General features: G+C 43.5%; 1 protein-coding gene across 4 annotated transcripts in view; it reads left to right on the top strand.

Annotated features, from left to right (window-relative positions):
• Nucleotides 1-18,149, top strand: part of LOC146867553 (delta-1-pyrroline-5-carboxylate synthase) — a 384,344-nt gene that overhangs the window by 131,587 nt on the left and 234,608 nt on the right. For all 4 annotated transcript variants that reach the window (XM_085606275.1, XM_085606272.1, XM_085606277.1 and 1 more), the window contains exon 7: nucleotides 15,439-15,529. In XM_085606275.1, the coding sequence (XP_085462401.1) occupies nucleotides 15,439-15,529 (91 nt within the window). The remainder of the gene's footprint in view (nucleotides 1-15,438; nucleotides 15,530-18,149) is intronic.

Raw genomic sequence — 18,149 nt, 5'->3', positions numbered from 1 at the left:
TCACGGCATCAGTTTAGAAAGAAAGCAAAAAAATTGATAAACTTCCAAAAGAAGCATTTGCAATGCAATAGGTCTTGCCTTTTAGTTGTTTTGTTACGCACTTTCTACTTTCCAGGTTTTCTGAACACATAAATAAAGGCATTGTCATTTACAATGTCAATAGCTCAAACTGTCGTAAATGCAAGACCTATTGCATTGCAAATGCTTGTTTTGCATTTTCTTTTCTTTCGCTGACTACGAATGAAACAAGTTTGTAAGCACCAATCCTAGTTTTAAAGTAAACAAAGTTGTGCAGACATTTTCAGAAGACATGGCCTCACATTCGACCTCTGTTTTTGAAGTGCAGTGAATGCGACAAGTCAATTAGAGTTTAAAGGTATCTTTATTTAACTTGGTCTTCCACGACCCATTCTGTAACTGATCCTTTTACCTGAAGTGTGTGGTAACTCCCAATGCCATGTTGTTTTTGCACTGGAACGTGCATCATATCATCTGAGGCCCAAGCTGGTTCAGCAGTCACCTCCCACAAATTAGACCTAGGCAAAGTTATTCCCTGGCAGTACTCTGTTCGTGTCTATTGGAACTGGTTACGAATATCCCTGCCACTTTCCCTTGGTAAGCAGTTTCTGTTTTTCTAAACCTCCTTAGACCATAGGTCTCAAACGGGTAATTTATGAGCTACTGAAGCCCTGCTCATCATTCAGAGGGTTTATGTACATTAAAGAAGACAGCCTGTTCTTGTTGGGGGGGCCCTTAAAGTGGGAGCCAGCCGAATCAATGGAAGTCCTTCATGCTAAGACACAAATGCCACATGACCCGTAACATGACCATATGTGTCCACAATGAGAGTAAACATGTTAGGGCTTCACTCTATCTTTCAGACCAAGAGCTGGAGTCGGAGTAGAGTCATCTTAGTGTGGGCCAGAATGGAAGAGGTGTTCAAATGGAAATTGTTAATTTCCTGAAACTGATATGCTGTTAAAGACAAAATAGTTGGATTTCCAAATATATTTAAAATAATAACTGACTGGTGACTCAAGCTGAACTACAGAGACTTATTGCAGTGGTTATGTCCTTAGTGCCTGAAGGACGTCCGGGCGATATTGAACATTGATATAATTTATTAGCAGCTCCAGATGATTTACCATTAGCTGAAGTAGTTCTTATTACAGAACCCCTGCTCTCTATGAGAACAGACTAGTGAATCTGCATCTTCCGTCCATAGGGGAAGGTTGTGAACCCATGTGCCTGAAGTTGGTGACACAGCTCGCCTGGCCCAGAGAATGTCACATGTCATTTGAACACATACTACATTAAGCTTCTTTCGCATAAAGTCAACTGCTTTGGTTTCTTGAGTATGGATGGTACAGTAACTGTATTGACCGGTTCTAGGGCACTAACTGTCGGACTTTTGTAGGGTGTATAAATGGATTGCCTGAGCTCCACTGCCCCCCTTAAGACGTGTTGCTTTATAAACCCCATCTTACCAGTCCTCTAGCATTAGAACCCAAGGAAGCATGTGATTGAATAGCAAAGGGGTGGGATTTGAACTGCTATGACTATGTGGAAACAAAGGAACAGGCCACGCTGCTTGAAAAGCAAATCATGTGTGCACAGTTCCATCTTGTGGCACACATCTGCTAGCTGAGATAACTAATAAGCTCCCTATCAATGGTAATTTGTAGTAAATCACTGATAGTGTGAACAGCGGACATATTCACATGCTTGGCACTCTAACCCCATCTGCCCCCAAATGGGGTCATTCCATACTATGTGCCACCCAGCTATGACTCCGGTTGATTAATATAGAAACTAGACCTAAGTCAACCAAGGAAATTTTGCTCCGCCCCAAGTAAAAATGCCTGCCTAGTCCCTGGTTTAATTTCTTGAAGCATTGCATTCAATGCCATCACCGATCCTGTGCCCTTTGAAACTCACCAGTTAACCTGCTCACACAAGTGGCCATCTGGCAGCAAGCCTAGTGTGACCTGTAAATGATAATCTAACCATCCTATCCACTTCACTGAGGGCAAGCAATACTCACTGCTACAGGTGCCTTAGTACACTATGCATCCTGCTGGCTGCATATTGCTGCTAAGGGTAGAAGAAAAAAAGTTAGTCAGCCAGCCTTACTTTCCTCCCTTGCAGTTATCCCTGTATAGTGACTCGTAGCAGGTAAATGGGTCTTAATTAGCTGCAGGTCAAACATGTGGCGGTTAAGAGCTCAAAGCAAAAAAACTAGTTTTTCAGCATTTTATACCATATAGAGGCTCCATTTAATATAAAGTTGTGTAAATGTCTTGCTAAAGTAGACTCCACAACCGTTATACGTTGATGACTGTCCTCACCATGGCAAGATGCGGCCCAACTTCTGATGCGACTAGAAGCATGTGGCATTACGCAATGTGTGTCTTTGTCACTGCAAAGTCCCTAATTTTTTCAAAGAATTCCACACGTGCACAGTTGAATGCTGTGATGTTCCACTCACAATCCTAACAGGCTGCTTACTGCCAACAATGTGAGTGGTTTGATCACATTAATGTGGAAATCAAAAATTTGCAGACCATTATTTAAATGCAGCAATGTTTTTGTGGGTCCTCTCAGAACGCCTCTGCTTTGTTTGATAACTTGCACTCCGTGATAGCCAGATCACGCAAACTAGAAGGCAACCTGTTGCTGATCCTTGTTCTTTTCCTGTCACCTCCTTGGTGTTTCACAAGGGGCGGCTCCTCCATACCATTTTATGTTTCTGCTTCTCTCACTGCGAGAAAGCAGAAGGGTTTGGTTGGGGGAGGGTGGGTGGGCGGTCCTGCCCCAGGCAGGGTAGCAGTGGCTTGCCCACCATTGTGGGCGCTGGGGCCGACCAAACCAGTCATAGGCACTCTCCCGTTTTCTCCATGTAGGCAGCATGCAGCATGCATGGAGAAAAGGGCCTCCCCATCCCAGCCAATCACAAGGCTGCCATTGCAGCGTTGTGATTGGCTTAGGGGAGAAGAGGGAGGCTGCCTGCTTCCTGTGAGGAGCAGGGAGAGGAGACCCGGCTCTGGACCGGAGGCAAAGGTAAGTTTTTTAATTCTTATTATTAAATAAAAATTAATCCCTCCCCCCCCCCGCCTCGAGTCATGCCAGCCGCGACTGTGTTTCACCTCTGCTTTGAACGACAGAGTCCTTTAAGGGAACTTCCCAAGACACATGTAGGCCTACCTGCCTGCCTCTGAACTCCCCTTGCACTGCCCCTACTGCAATGCCAAGCTCCCTCGCTGCACCCTGCTAAGTAATTCATACTTCCCTCTACTCCTCCTGAGCCCTGAGAACGTTTCACCTTAGCTCCTATGTTCAAAATGGCTGACACATAAGTAGTCCTGCCAATGCATGGGGTCACAGCTGGGCCAAAATATAGGCAGCCAGCCTAGCAGTTAATGACATCACGCTGATCTCATTCAGTTAAAAGTGCACTTCAGCGTGAAATATGATAACACCATGGCTGGGTGTTATTTGTGAGATTATTAGACTGAGACAGCTATCAGATTAGTTCATTTTTTTTCTCACAATGTGCTCTTTTTCACCCCCAATAAGGCTCATCAGGGAAGCTATTGCATAGAGGATTAACTTAATCTTCAGTGGTCCAGATCGACAATAACACACTCAACTAAGTGGTGTTATGTACTGCTGCACACAACATACCTTGTTCTGCTGAAAAGAGGTGCCCTACACCCCATTGTTTCTACATGTGCGTGTGCTTGACTGAAGCTGTGAAGATCTTCCCTCCCTGCAGATCTCCCTATACAGTGTAACACACGCGCCTGACAAAGATGTTGATTCGACTTTTAACTTGTGTGGCTTTGAGAGCATTAAAGAATTTAAGTTTTAAGAACCTGAGGAAAGTAACACTTCTAAATATAAAATGGCGTTCTGAACAGTTTCACAATGAGGAACATAATCTCCCGCCTCCATTTTGAAGCAACAAGCTTCCGGTGGTACAGTGTAAAAAGACAGGCACATGGTTTATTTGCTTCGGAAACAGTGTAAATGCTTACAATGTGTGTAGATTAGAACACCATTGGCCACCTGGGCTGTGGTCATAATTTTTGCATTTGTAAATGTAGAGTTTGTATTTAGAAAGGGCAATCCGTATTATATCTATTTATATATTTAGACTAGCGAAAGCATCAAGTCATTCTACCAGATATATGTCTTCGAGAAAGTTTTATCAGTTTAAATGAGGATGCAGTAAAAATCGCAGACAAGTGTACAGGGCAGTCTTTGAACTGCACCTGCCTGGGAATTCAGCCACAGAAATGAAGAGCATGAAGGAAGGGGAGATCATTTAAAAAAAAAAATGAAAAGCAGTGCTTTTAAATGGAAACAGAACAGCTGGTACTCAGTTCAGAGTACCTATTTGCTACTGAGAAGTGCCTATACTCTTCCATTACATGTATTGCAGCAGAGCTGAAAAGTGCGTGAATTTTCCTTTTCAAATTTAAGGACTGCAGGTACTCTGTACCAGACAGTTCCTGCTTGTTTAAAGCGTATTAAAATGGTAGCAGAAGCCCAGGAAACCACTGGGCTCCATAAAGAATTAAAGGTTTTCGTATAGGAATGAACTTCTGACTGAACTCTGCTTTTTCTGAGTTGGGCCATCAGTATTTGAATTTTACCGAAATTCAGCTAATTGGTGAAGACTGCTTCCTTTCACAAAAGGAACTCTTCTGACACGGAATTGAGTGAAAAGCATGAGAGTGCTCGGAAAAAAAAGTGAAACCAAGTTTTGTTCTTTACACACACTAAGTCACATACGCATGTCAGAAGCTTTGGCGAGGCAAGGGGACACATCTTTTGTGAGATTTCTCTCCGGTTTCTGGAACAAGAAGCAGCTCAGAATCGGGAAGATGGGTACTCTAAGGAAAGTGTAAACATGATATGTGGCACCACTTAGCGATGTTGCTGTGTTAGCTGCATTAAGAAGGAACAAGTCAGGCCAGTTGTTTTATTATTAAAAAGATGTTGCGATTGGACATCAGAACCACAAAATGTGCCAGGCTTGGGACAAAGAGCTCTGGCTGCACACCCCCTGTGACAACTCTTGTGCCACAGTAAAACATGAACTAGATTCGTTTCTGCAGTCTGCCCAGCATGTTTATTTTCTTTAATCATGTATATATTGTCTTATACAGCACAGACACTACCCAACTGGGTTCCAGACTGCACTGTTGTCCTAAATTGACAGACTAGGCCAGCTAAGATGCTATAAATACAACAAGGCATGTGGGACAGCAACTGTAGCATTTGAAATGTGTTGAAGCAGGGTATCAAAGAGTTGTATAGTAACAGGTAGGTACAACAAATTTATGGAAATAGGTTGGAAAACCGCATCAACGATCGCATTTTTGTCGTAAATAGTGGCAGATTGAGCTATAGCTCCAGGCTCACAATGTGAGAACAATGTACCAGAATAAAATAAAAGGCGATTCTTCTCCCGGAACTCACCCGGAACAGGGGTCACTGAGAACGCGCACACCGGTGAAGAAATGCCCAATAGGGGATTAGTGAAACATGTGGGTCATCGTTAACTATGGGCTTCGTCTCCATTTTGCATGCTTACAAACACCCCGCGATCCACAATGGGACACAAATCCCAGTAGGGTATTAGTGTAACCCGACTGCCATAGTTAAATATCAAAGAGAAATACTTTGCAACCTTCAGACTTTAAAGGACTTCCTTAAAGGCTTTGTAAATTGGACTGTCTTTATACAAATGATGGTAAACACAAAACCACAGTGTGAAAAGTGGCCTCTCCTCCAGGAACACACAAAGAACCCTCTTCATTTTCTCTTCTCCCTAGGTGCAAACAGTTTCTGCCCAGAGTGTTGAACAAGAACACCCTCCCCCCCCCCTCCCTCCCCCCCCCCCCCCCCCCAATACGAGCGGGCCCACGAACCTCCAACTGGGGCAGGGAGTCACTGGCAAGAAGGGATAGTAATGCCCAGAGTTCACCAGCCCATCCCAAGCTGAGGAGAAAGTGTGTGATTTGGCAGGGATAGTGCAGCATTAACCGCGCTTTCCATGAGCTGCTGTTAGAATACCAGGGCATTTCCAGTTTGTAGAGCCAACGTTGGGACTCGGACCTGGCCCCACATTAGCCAAGGCTCCACATCCTCTCTATACCACAGCAAAGCTCGACAGTAGGCAGGAGCAGCTGACCCCAAAGGGGCACTGCCAATAGGTAACAGCAACGGGTCCCTAAGGGTCCCAAACTCAAAGCAAACACCGACCCTGCCTCTGGAATCCCCAAAGTGACACAACTTCCAGCGTATCTAGCAGGGGAGCAAAGAGGCTGGCACCTGGGTTGGGCAGGTATAAGTAACTGTCCCCAGGTGTTGGAAATGATGAGAGGAGAGCCCCGGATGATAGTTGGGGGGGAGGGGGGGGTGGGGAGGACTTCATTGTCTAACCTAGGCAGTGCTTAAAATAGTCTGTCTGCTAGCTCATCAATAACAGAATTATTTAACAAACGCTGGCAAAACTAGTTGTTATGGGGTTACTGTGCTAAGATAGCGTTATCATTTCAAAGCCAGATGCATATAAGAAATCAAAGTTGCCCTGTGTTCAAGGATCCATTACCTTCATTACAATATTATTTTTAGCTCTGGCTTCATTCACAGCCCCGCCCTCTGCAATACTCATTGTTACAAAATCTTTAAAATATACGTATAGTGGCCTTTGACTCTGCTACAAGGAGTAGTTTTCATCAACTGATGCAATTGACTGTTTGGCATATTCTACCGCTTTCTAGAAAATGCTTTCATTGGAATGCATAAGGAACTATTTTATATCTGAAAAGTAAATTAATTTACCACACTGTTTAAACATTCACTTCTTTATATTCCATATACATTATATACCGAATGCATCATTTTATTACCTCAACCCCCCCCCCCCCCCCCGCATTGGGAAAGCTAGGATTTCTGGTTTTATTTGATAAACAGGATTTGTACATGTGTAAGTAAATTCAAGTCTGAACCACTGGCTTTGCCAATGCTTGTTTTTTGTTTGTGACTTGAAGGTCGGATGGCAGGGAAGCCTTATTTATAATCCCTCATACCATTTCTATTTCATGCAAAGAAATGAAGGACTATAAGGAACAGTCCCTTGTCATCTGAACTTTATTTCACATCGAAAAAGAGGACTGGGGGCCTTTAAAGCATGGCCAGCTTTCAAGTCATTGAAGAAGGAAGATGGCATGGCAGGTGAGCCTTCATTGGTTTCATTGCAGTTACCTTGGAACACAACATATTTGATCCCAGCTGCTATAATGAGAAGCTGTTGGGAGAAAAGAGCAGGCAAGGGTAGCAAGAAGCTGCTCATAGTGGAAAGAGGATATTGGTGTGTGAAGCGAAGAGCATGACACCCTGATAAGAGCAGCAGGAGCCAAAAGTAAGATTGTAGTGGGGGGAATGAAAGTGACACATAGAAATGAGGGAGGGGGTGTGAGAGCAAGCAGGAGTGCACGCTAGGGAAAGGTGGAAAGAATGCTTGCACTCCTTTGGAGGTAGAAAATTAGAACCTACCTGCCAATATCATCAGGTAAGATGGACTTAATCCTCTGCCCTGAACCGACTTTGAGAAAGTCTCATGTCGACGGCTGAAAGAGGATGTCTGGTTAGTAGACAAACCTAATTCCCCTCAAGAGTCTACAGACAAGAGGATGTTCTCCCACCGGAATGTCTTGAAAAGGCGCATTGCCTGCAGAAATAGCTGATCTACAAGCATTGCCCATATAGTATGCTAAATTGGCACCCACTAACTCTTACAACAAATTTGCTATGTAGAGTACATCAACCCAGACAGAATCAAGGTGGCCCTGCAAACACCAGTATGACCATCTGCACCAAGCAGAGCTGTATCGCTTTACTGTAGGGTTGGCCCACACCATTCTGATGAGAAGGACAGAGTGTGCTGATGGAAAATCGGACTCCAATCCTCTAAAAATGCACCCGGCGCCTCTCCTAGAGGATCTGGGTGCCAGCTGAATAAACGCAGTACCTGGTGGTCCAGTTGCGATGTGAAGTGATCTATTTGGCATGGGCCCCACTTGAGCACAATCCTCTGAAACAGAGTTGGGTCCAGCTTCCAAGGACTGCAGTCCCTCAGATGTCTGGAGTTATTGTCTGCTGTCTGCTTCAATCAACCCTGTAGATACTCCGCCATCACCAGTATTCTGTGTTGGAGGCAATGATTCCAAAAGTCTCTGGCCAAATCCAGCAACACTTTGGAACAGGTACCGCCTAGGCGATTTATATATCGGACCGCCGAGATATTGTCATTCTTCAGAAGAATGGAACATGAGACTTTGTTCGACATTTTTTCACTGCAAAGGACCCCGCTAGGAGTTCCAAGCCATTGCTGTGTAGAGTTTCTTTTTTTTTTTTTTTTTTTTTATTTATATTTAAAAGAAATTTTATACCAGATATAATGATACAGCACAGCATAGGATTCGACAATAAATAAACAATGAAAATATACAATTCAGTTATTATAAACAATATATAGCTTCAATACAGCCATTATCACAATTTCTTTTTGAAAATAAAAATCCAAGCAATTGAGTCATATTCAGCCACCCTATTTACACCACTTGTTCTTTCCATCTCCGTATTGGATCCCAAATTCTCAGACCCAATTGCTTCCCCCTTCGACCTTTCCGTTCGTAAATCCCTTTTTCTAGATTGTAGGCAAACAACAGGTTGGCCAACCATTGATTCATAGTGGGAGGAGCTTTGTCACGCCAGGCTCTTGCTATTAACAACCGAAAAACTGCCATAGCAATAAAGACAAACTCTTGGCAAGTAGCCTGACCATCTATTACTATACCCAAAAGAACCACCATGGGTGTAATTTTAATTTGGATACCTAGATGTCTCACTAAAAATCCCTCTACCTCCCTAATCAAAGTAGCCAATTGAGAACAAGTGGCAAAGATATGGATTATGTCCGCCTGAACATGATTACACCGTGGGCAGTCTGTCCCTACGGTGCCACCCCATTGCGCAATTCTAGCTGGTGTATAATATAAAAAATAAATGGTTTTATAGTGCTGTGACTGTAATGGTGCTGAACATAAAACCGTATGGCCGAGAGCCAATGATTCCTGAAACCAAACCGCTTCAATACCTAGCTTCGTGGCCCACTTAGTACTATATTTGACCAGATCGTCTTTCTTAGTAGTAAGAAGGCAAGCATAGAAGCTACGTATATTGCAATCTCCCCCTTTCTCGATCATATCCAATATTTCATTGTTTTTAAACCCTATCAACCCACCGCGCTTGGTATTCAGAAAACTTCTAACCTGTAGATATTTGAAAAAAGTCCTTGAATCTATGTGAAATTTGGTAACTAAATCCGCAAATAACATCATTCCATCCAGCCCAATGATATCCCCTATCCTCCTGATCCCATAATGATCCCAGGATGCAAAAATTGAGTCTGCAAATATATCTCCTGGCCAAGATTTATTCCTAAACAAGCGGGTGTATCTGTTGTATCTACCCAATCCAGATCTCTTCAAAAAGGCTGTCCCGATATTAACAGCAGCAATGACTGTCTTGAACCTTGTTCTTTTAAAGTATGCAAAGTCCGTGCAATTTAGGAAACAGTTCTCCGCCTCTGCCCCCAAGACTATAGAATACACTTCAGTTGACATTTTGGAGATCCTAGGGTGCTCCCCTCCACCAATTAAACCCTGCATATATTGCAGTGCGGTAGCCAGATAGTATAGCCTAAAGTCGGGGGCGCCCCACCCACCTCTAGCCCTTGGAAGAGTCATAAATCTGTACGCTCTCCTAGTCTTTCCATGAGCCCAAATGAATCTATTTAGTACCAATTCCAAAGCCTGAAACCAGTGTGCACCAAAAAACAGAGGTATTGCGCGAAACAGGTATAGAAATTTAGGCAATACGATCATTTTGATAACGTTTGTACATCCTAATAATGAAAGGTGCAGATTATTCATCCTATCAAGATCTAATTTTAGTCTCGCCATTAGTGGAGTTATATTCTGCTCAACCACCTTCTCCAAAACTGCCGAAATCTCTATCCCTAGATAGACTGCCGAGCTAGTTACCCTATAATCATTACATATGGCATATACATTTTTAACTATTTGTGTGTTCGTTTTATTGAGACTATACCCTGACACCTGACCAAAATCCCAAGCTTCTAATTCTACTGTGCACATAGCTAAAGTAGGATTAGCTGTAATGATTGCAACGTCGTCCGCATATGCCTGCACCTTAAAATGCGAATTATTAACTATTACCGGTGGGATGTTAACGTTAACAACGAGCCTGCGCAAAAGAGGGTCCATATACAGCGCAAATAATAGAGGGGAAGACGGACACCCTTGCCTAGTCCCTCTTTCTATTTGAACTATGGATGAGTGGCCACTGTTAACCCTAATTCTAGCCAAGGGTTTGTTATATAAAGTCTGGATGGCTCTAATACAAGCCTCGCCAAATCCAAACCACCTCAAGACAGACCATAAGAAATCCCAAGAGACCCTATCAAATGCCTTTTCGGCGTCCAAAAACAACACTGCCATAGGGTCTCTTGGGATCTCGACGGCATCAAAGAGCGTAAGCACCTGTCTGATGTGTTGAGTGGTACCCTTTCCTGGAATGAAGCCGTGCTGTATAGGGCTGACAAGGGACTCGATAATAGTCGCCAATCTCTTTGCCAACACCTTCGAATAGATTTTAACGTCTGAATTCATTAGGGTGATGGGTCTATAAGATGAAGCTGCCAGAGAATTTTTGCCTTTTTTCAGAATGACTATAATATCTGCTCCCCCCCAAGACTTAGGAATAGAGGCCCCTATCTGCGCCTGAAGCATCGTAGATAGCAATATATCGCTTAATATGTCCTTGAATACTCTATAAAATTCAACTGGGATTAAATCCGGGCCCGTGGCTTTACCAGAAGGAAGATCGATGAGTGCACCCAAAATTTCTTCCAGATTGAATGGGGCTTCTAGCTGCTCCTTATCTTCCTCAGAGAGAATTGTTGGCTGAATATTATCGAGATAGTATAAGATCTGTCCCATATCTAAAACCTTATCTGATCTATATAAGTCTTCGTAGAACTGCCTAAACACATCTCTTACCCCCTCTGAGTCCGTAATCATATTATCCTGAACGTCCGCAATCTTTTTGATCTCTGCCGCTGAGGCCTTTTGTCTAGAGCGGATAGCCAAAAGGTGCCCCACTCTTTCGCTCATCTCGTAAGCATTCTCTCTGTTTGATAAATACCTAGCAGCTGCCTTAGTAGCAATATTTTCACAGACCCTTGCCTTTAAACAGATTAATTTTACACTCAACTGCTCAACTGATCTTTGGGCCTGTAATGCTAAATAAAGTTCTTCCTCCGCTTTAGTTATTGCTATTGTTAATTCATTAAACATTGCCCTCTCCTTTTTCTGTTTGTGCAATGAGTAACTCAACGTCTCTCCCCGTATGCCCGCCTTAAAGGTGTCCCATTCAATCCCAGAGTCTACTGACCCTCTATTAATTTCCCAAAAGTTCTTAATCCAGGAGTTCATATGAAGAATATAAGCTTCCTCCCTTAACAGTGCCCTTTCAAAAGTCCAAGCTGAGAGCTTCCCCTGCTGACAGCCCATTTTAATAGTTAGAATCAGAGGGTTATGATCAGATATGATCCGAGGGTGCCTCTCTATTTGTGACCTATTCAGCAAGGAGTTGGATATAAAAAAATAATCTAATCTTACCAAAACCCTATGGGGAGCAGAAAAAAAAGTACTGCCATCTAAAAATGGATGAGTAGCGGCCCACATGTCAATCAACGAGTTGTGTACTAAGAGATCCTCTAAAGCCCTAAAAGATTTTTTCTTTCTACCAGTGTATCCCGTAGCCCCGACCTGAGAGTGAATATTAAAATCCCCACAACAAATAATCGGTACAGGCCACAAAGCCAACTCTGTGTCCAGAAACTGAAGCATTTCGGGGTCATCTTCGTTGGGACCATAAACTGAAGCCAGCGTAAACTTCTCCCCTTTAAACTTAACTTCCAATAATACCCACCTACCCAACTGGTCCTCTTTTTTCCTGACAACTATTGTCTCTATTTCTGCCTAGAACTGCTACTCCCCTCGTTTTAGTCCCCTGTTTAGTATTAGCCAATAAGGAGAACCCCAATTGCTCCAAGAGAAACCCCCTAGCCCCCTCTACATGTGTCTCCTGGAGACATACTAAATCCAACTTCATTGCTTTCAATAAAGACGACACTCGCACTCTTTTTTGAACATCATTGAGGCCACAAATATTAATTGAGGCTATTTTACACGTCATTGGCATATTCCATGAATACCTTTTAACAATACCGTTAGTAAAATAAATAGACCATTGCTGTGTAGAGTTTCTTTGTTTCCAGACCACAGACCTCCTGTGGTAACATCCCAGGAAGTTCCATCCTTGTCTACTTGCTTTGGACTGGATAACTAGATCCGGGGTTGTGCCAAAGATGGCTCTGCCATTTCAGGCGTGCATATAGTCGAGCCACCAAAGTATCTCTGAGCTTCATGAAAGCGTGTGACTTCCTGGGCATACGTTAAACCCCCCACTGAGGTGCATTGCCGTCAGGCATTGAAGGGCTCTGTAGTGCAGTGGACCTGGGAATATATATTTAATGAAAAAGGATAGGAGCCCTACAATCCTGGCCAGATATCTTATAGAAATCTTCTGTCTCTCTCCAGCGTTCTGTATAACTGTGTAGATGAGGATTATTTCCCTATCTCAAATCCCAAGAAAACACCTTTTTGGGTTGATGACCTCGGATTTCTGCAGGTTAACAACAAAACCAGTGTCATGGAGGAGAGATATCGCCAGCTGAAGATGAGCCGGTAAGATGTTCTGCTCCTTGTGTAGAACACTAGAAGTCTGGTCCCCCATGCGTGCAACCATTCCATGGTCAGTCTATGCAATTTGGTGATGCTCCTTGGTGCGGAGGACAGACTGAACGGAAAACAGGTGAATTTGAAGACTTGTTCCTCTCATTTGAATTGCAGGAAGCCTCTGGGAGGAGGGGGGGGTTGGCAGGGTGGAAAATCAGAAGAGGTAAGCGTTCTTTAGTTGTTTGGGAGAAGTCTATCCCTGCACAGGTATGTGCCTTCTATTTTGAAGTTCCAGTATGCTACCTATTTGTTGAAGTCTTTCAAATTGATCACAGGACTGTATCCTTTGTTCATTTTCTTCTCAAGGAAAATGTTTCTGAGTAAACCTCTAGGGTGGATAGAAGAAAGCATGAACGCCCCTTTTGCCAAAAGACCTTGCACCTCTTGGTCCACCGCCTGCATTCCACCCTGCGAGAAAACCAGGGCCATGGGGCAGGAAAGCTGTTGGGAGTCTCATAGAATTCTACGTGAACCCCCCCAATGGTTTGAGTACCCATGCTTCTCCTGTGATTTTGGCCCAGTTTTGAACGAACCATCGTAACTTGCGCCCCACCTCTAGTAGGGAAAAAGGGGTATTGCTTGCCATTGGTAAAACCTGGAGCGTTTCTGGCTTACCGGAAGGCTCCTCTTTTGCCACAGCCTCTGCTATTACCAGGGGAGGGCAAGAAACCCTCATACTACTTTTGGTCCTGCTACTACACAGAGCATCTAGTTTGTAGTTTGTGGGGGTTGAGTAGTAGACACGGCCAGAGGAGCGCCCCATACCTGTTAGGGCCCCTCCAAAAACCATTTGGCTGAATACTCTGTACATGGATTGTTGCGCTTTTTAAAGGAAGGAAAAGGTGGTACCAAATTTTGTGAGCTCTTTAATAAACGGCTCTCCGAAGAGACATCCATCTGCCACTGGTCCTGTCTCCATGGTAGCTAGTTCTCCCAATTTGGAATCAATCTTTGAGTAAATACTGTCTGGGCTCAGTAGACAACGCAGAATTTGTGTTGCCCAGAAAACGGAGAGCTCATTGAGCCCAGCCAGAGAGAATCGTTGGATCAAATTGCCAGACTCTCAGGCCTCTTTTGTCTAGAAATTTTGTGACGGGACCCAAGATATTGAGCGGTTTGTCTAGACAGGACTTACAGGAATGATCGAGGCCCTTCTTTGGGTCCTTGATAAATTTTGTAATAAAGGTTGCCATTTTACTGTCTATCTCGGGGTTACAGGCCTCTAACCAAGTCAACTAGGGTGTAGGGTATTCTACTCTCAGTCTTCCCCGGACATCTTAATCCATAGGTTTTCGAATGCTGTTGGCCACATAGTGCACTACTTTAGCAGCTGGCACCCAATCTGCAGAGTGGGGGGTGGTATATGTCCTCCGAGACCAACATGTCCGGAGATTCCACTGAATCCTGTAGGGTAGCATTTCTCTTTTCGTCCACCCTGGGGCATTTGAAGCCACCTTCGGCCATCACGGTCTACTGGAGCCTGGTTTGTCAACAGAATTCTTATCTGAATTATACAAATCATCCCCAGCATCTTTTTCCACTCTCTAGTGGGAGTAGGTATTCTCATTGGGGGTTAACTCTACCTATCAAAGGCGTCTAAACACCTTTTCAAGGTGCTGACGCTACACTTCATTCCCCACCTGTTTTTATCAAGTGGGCCTCACAGCGGGATCCTCTCCTTGGCCCAGTTAGATTCGTGCACTGGCCCCCGGGTGTTAAATCATGCACCAATAATGCTTGTGAGCCAAGTAGCTGAAAGGAAGGGCGTGATGCTAACAAAGGATTCTGCAAGGATGAAACATTTAATTAAGCAGTGGAATCATAACATTACAGCACTTGCTACAATAAAACCATTCACTAAGGAAAAACACGTATCGTATCTGGCTGCCGAGCAGCGAAGATTTTTCTTGATTGATGATTTATAGGACTCACTCTATGGTTGTTGCTGGACTATGTTAAACACTAAAGACTCATGGGATATGTAGTCTTTCGTTAAATGTTATGCCGGTTGTTTTATGGGCTGCTGAATTTATAAACTCAAAGAGAAACGCTTAATCTGAGCCTCTGGTCCTGACATAGAATCCATTTCCTGTATCGCTGTTGATCCTCCGGCATTTGAGTGGCATGATGTTGTGGTGGCCTTGAGCACTATAAAAATTGGCATGTGCATCAGGCATAACACTAAAATAATTGCAGTATGTTTTATAAATAGAAATGTAATTAAGTGTACTTGTGAGAACGATAGGTCTGATGTTGTAGTCCTGCTTTGAGTGTGGATGGATTATTTCATTGTGTTTGGATGATAACATTGCATGCACGCTTTTGTGATTGGCTGAATTTATCAAGCTTGTTGCTTATTTACTCCGCTTGAAACGCAATGCATTCAACCATTGGTATGCTACCAGTATTTGACACAGATGCATGGCAAACGATTAGGCTCACGTTCAACATAGATTATGTTGTTTTTTTGTTGCAGGTTATCAGCATTAAAGATAATGACAGCCTGGCTGCTAGACTGGCTGTTGAAATGAAGGCAGACTTAATAATCGTGCTGTCAGATGTAGAAGGTATGTTCATGTATATTCCTTTGAGTTCCAGAATTATGTTCTTGCAGCGATGTGACTTTTCCTGTATGTGGTAATTCATCTTAATCTATTTGTTGATTATTATTACAATTTATAGACCATGATGAAGAGCATGATGGTAGAAAATATAACAGAAGCACATACACTAATGCTGCTGCTGTATTATTTGTACTATCATCTCTAGTTATCTCTTGTTGACCAGGAAATCTCCAACACTGGAAAAAAAAAATCTATAGCCCAGCTACTCCATTACCCTTCCATTTTCTTTGACAGATGGGTGAATCTAATCTGAAGTGTGTTTCTGTGGTTTCTCTGTGTAAGGTTCCATATTTGTGTTTAGGCACCGTTGTATATTGTGAGCGTTTAAAATCTTTTTATGATTCTTTTGCACATTTCTTTTTTCAATTTGCTTACTGTACTCTGCGCAGCCAGTGGGAACATGTTTTTTCGGCTAAGTTCACTACATGGATATATGGTGCACTAGACTGCTTTCTGGCTTGGTCACTTTTGGCCCTTTAGTGTCGGGTAATAACTTTCTTGCTTTAGAATCAATACATACTGTAAATAGTAACTTGAGTACACTTTTGGTTATTAAAAAATAAAGTATTTCCCAAGGTATTTAGTAGTGTAAAGGAAGTCTGGCAATCCTAGTAAACCACACATCACATCGTAAGTTGTTTACCTATTTGTTACAAGCTACTGCAGGACTTGTTCATGAAGTACTTTTAGAGGGCTGTCTTCCTATAGTGCTTATCTTTGGTTTACTGGGAGGGGGGGGGGGGTGAGGTGTTGGGGGGGGGGGGGGGGGGGCGTTCTGCCGCAGACTGGGGGACGTAATTACTTAATTGTTTACTTGTTTTACTTAACAGGCCTATTTTTTTGAGTCAATATTTAATGTCACTCAGTTCTGATATGCTGTATCGACTACATTCTTTGCTACTTGCCAGATGTTGATAAGGGTTTAGATAGTGGTCCTAGCGGCTTTTATCTTCCAAGACAGATGCTGTTTTATTGATTATCACTATTCTCCCTTGGTGTATTGGTGTACTATGCCAATGACAGTACTGCTGTTTTCTGTTGGAAGTCGTTTGGACCAGTAGAACGAGTCAGTACCTCTCCTAAATATTAGATCTCACTGGTCATTCTTCTCCCAGGATAGTCTTGTAAATCCCCTGCCTCCTGACCCGGTGTGATGGGAGCAGTATGTAGCTATGGGATGGTCTCTAGATATTTCCAGAATGGCTATGCTCCTCTCCATCAGACACTGCTGCCGGTGATTTTTAGGTCCCGCCTGGTGTTAGCAGTGCGCATGCGCTGCTCTCGCCAAGCGAGTGCCTTTTGCTATCGATACAGTTTCCAAACTCACTTAAAGGCACGCCCTTGTTTTCCATTGGCGCGCGTCATCGTTTATGTTCAACGCTGACGCGTGATTGAAAACTGGGCTTTCAGGTTACCCCCTTGTCCATTTTTTGGACGGCCCATGTGGACAAGCCCACGCCATTTTGTTTTGCTTGTGGCAATAGCTTTGTATTGTCATGGCAACTAAGCTGTGCTATTTTTAAAAAAATTTTTACATTTGTTGACACACACAGCATGCAGTTTGCCAGAGTTACGTACACGCAGTATTGAGCTTGGCCCTAGAATTGCGTTCTTTTGTGTTATTTTGCTTTATTGCATGTGTGGGTTAAGCGTTTCACAATATTTGCTTATTTTGAGGTAGCTGTGATTGCTTTTTTGGGGTTAATTATTCTACATGCGGTATAGAACTTGTGCCTTACATGCGGCATGCAGCTTGTTACTGTCTGTGTGTTTCGGGTTTTTTTCGGTTCGAAACATCAGCGATAAAAACTTTCCTGAGGCCGAACAGTTAGGAAGCCTGATTCAGCCGACGACTAAAAGATACTTGGAAAGCGTTCAGTTGAGAGAAAATCATTAGCCTGGGATAATAAAACTGCTTTCACGGGGTTTTAGTGTCCCTGCAGCTGAAACGGTTTTCATTCTGATTACACACAACACTGTCCGAGCGCCGTCACTTGTCAACAAGAAGGACCTCTGTATCGAAAATGGAAGTTTTTGCAACGTCCCCTCGTGATTCTGAGTCTGCCGCCGGAAGTTCACTCACTGTACGAGACTAAGAGCCGAATAAACAAAGTCAAAGCATTGTGGTTCGGAGAACTTGTGCTGGCTCGAGCCGGCGGTGGCAGGTCTCGCGGTACCCGCCTACAGGGAACAGCTGTGTCCGACAATTCATCTGTATAATTACAGGAGCAGCAGGGCAGGCGAAGGGGAGTACTGTCAATACGAAGGGAGCCGAGGGGGCGCACGGGTGAAGGTCGTCACATTCAGGCAGATACCGCAGTCATGAGAGCGAGAAAGGGATTCTGAGACAGGCAACGAGTTACAACTTGTATAGTCACATACTTTGTCCTTTCTCAAGATCAATGGGGCAGTAATATTGGCGGGGGTGATAAGATGCTTCGTAAAAGTTACCTTTAAGAGAAGAGTATGGAAACGTCTGAGCGAGTTTTAATGAACATTTGGCCAGTAGCATTGTTTTGACTGACTGGTTGAAGATCATTCTTTCTACATCACATCCACGCCC

This window comes from Triturus cristatus, chromosome 1_2 (genome assembly GCF_964204655.1).
Source record: "Triturus cristatus chromosome 1_2, aTriCri1.1, whole genome shotgun sequence".
NCBI lineage: Eukaryota > Metazoa > Chordata > Amphibia > Caudata > Salamandridae > Triturus > Triturus cristatus.
This window is presented reverse-complemented; position numbering and strand designations above follow the sequence as displayed.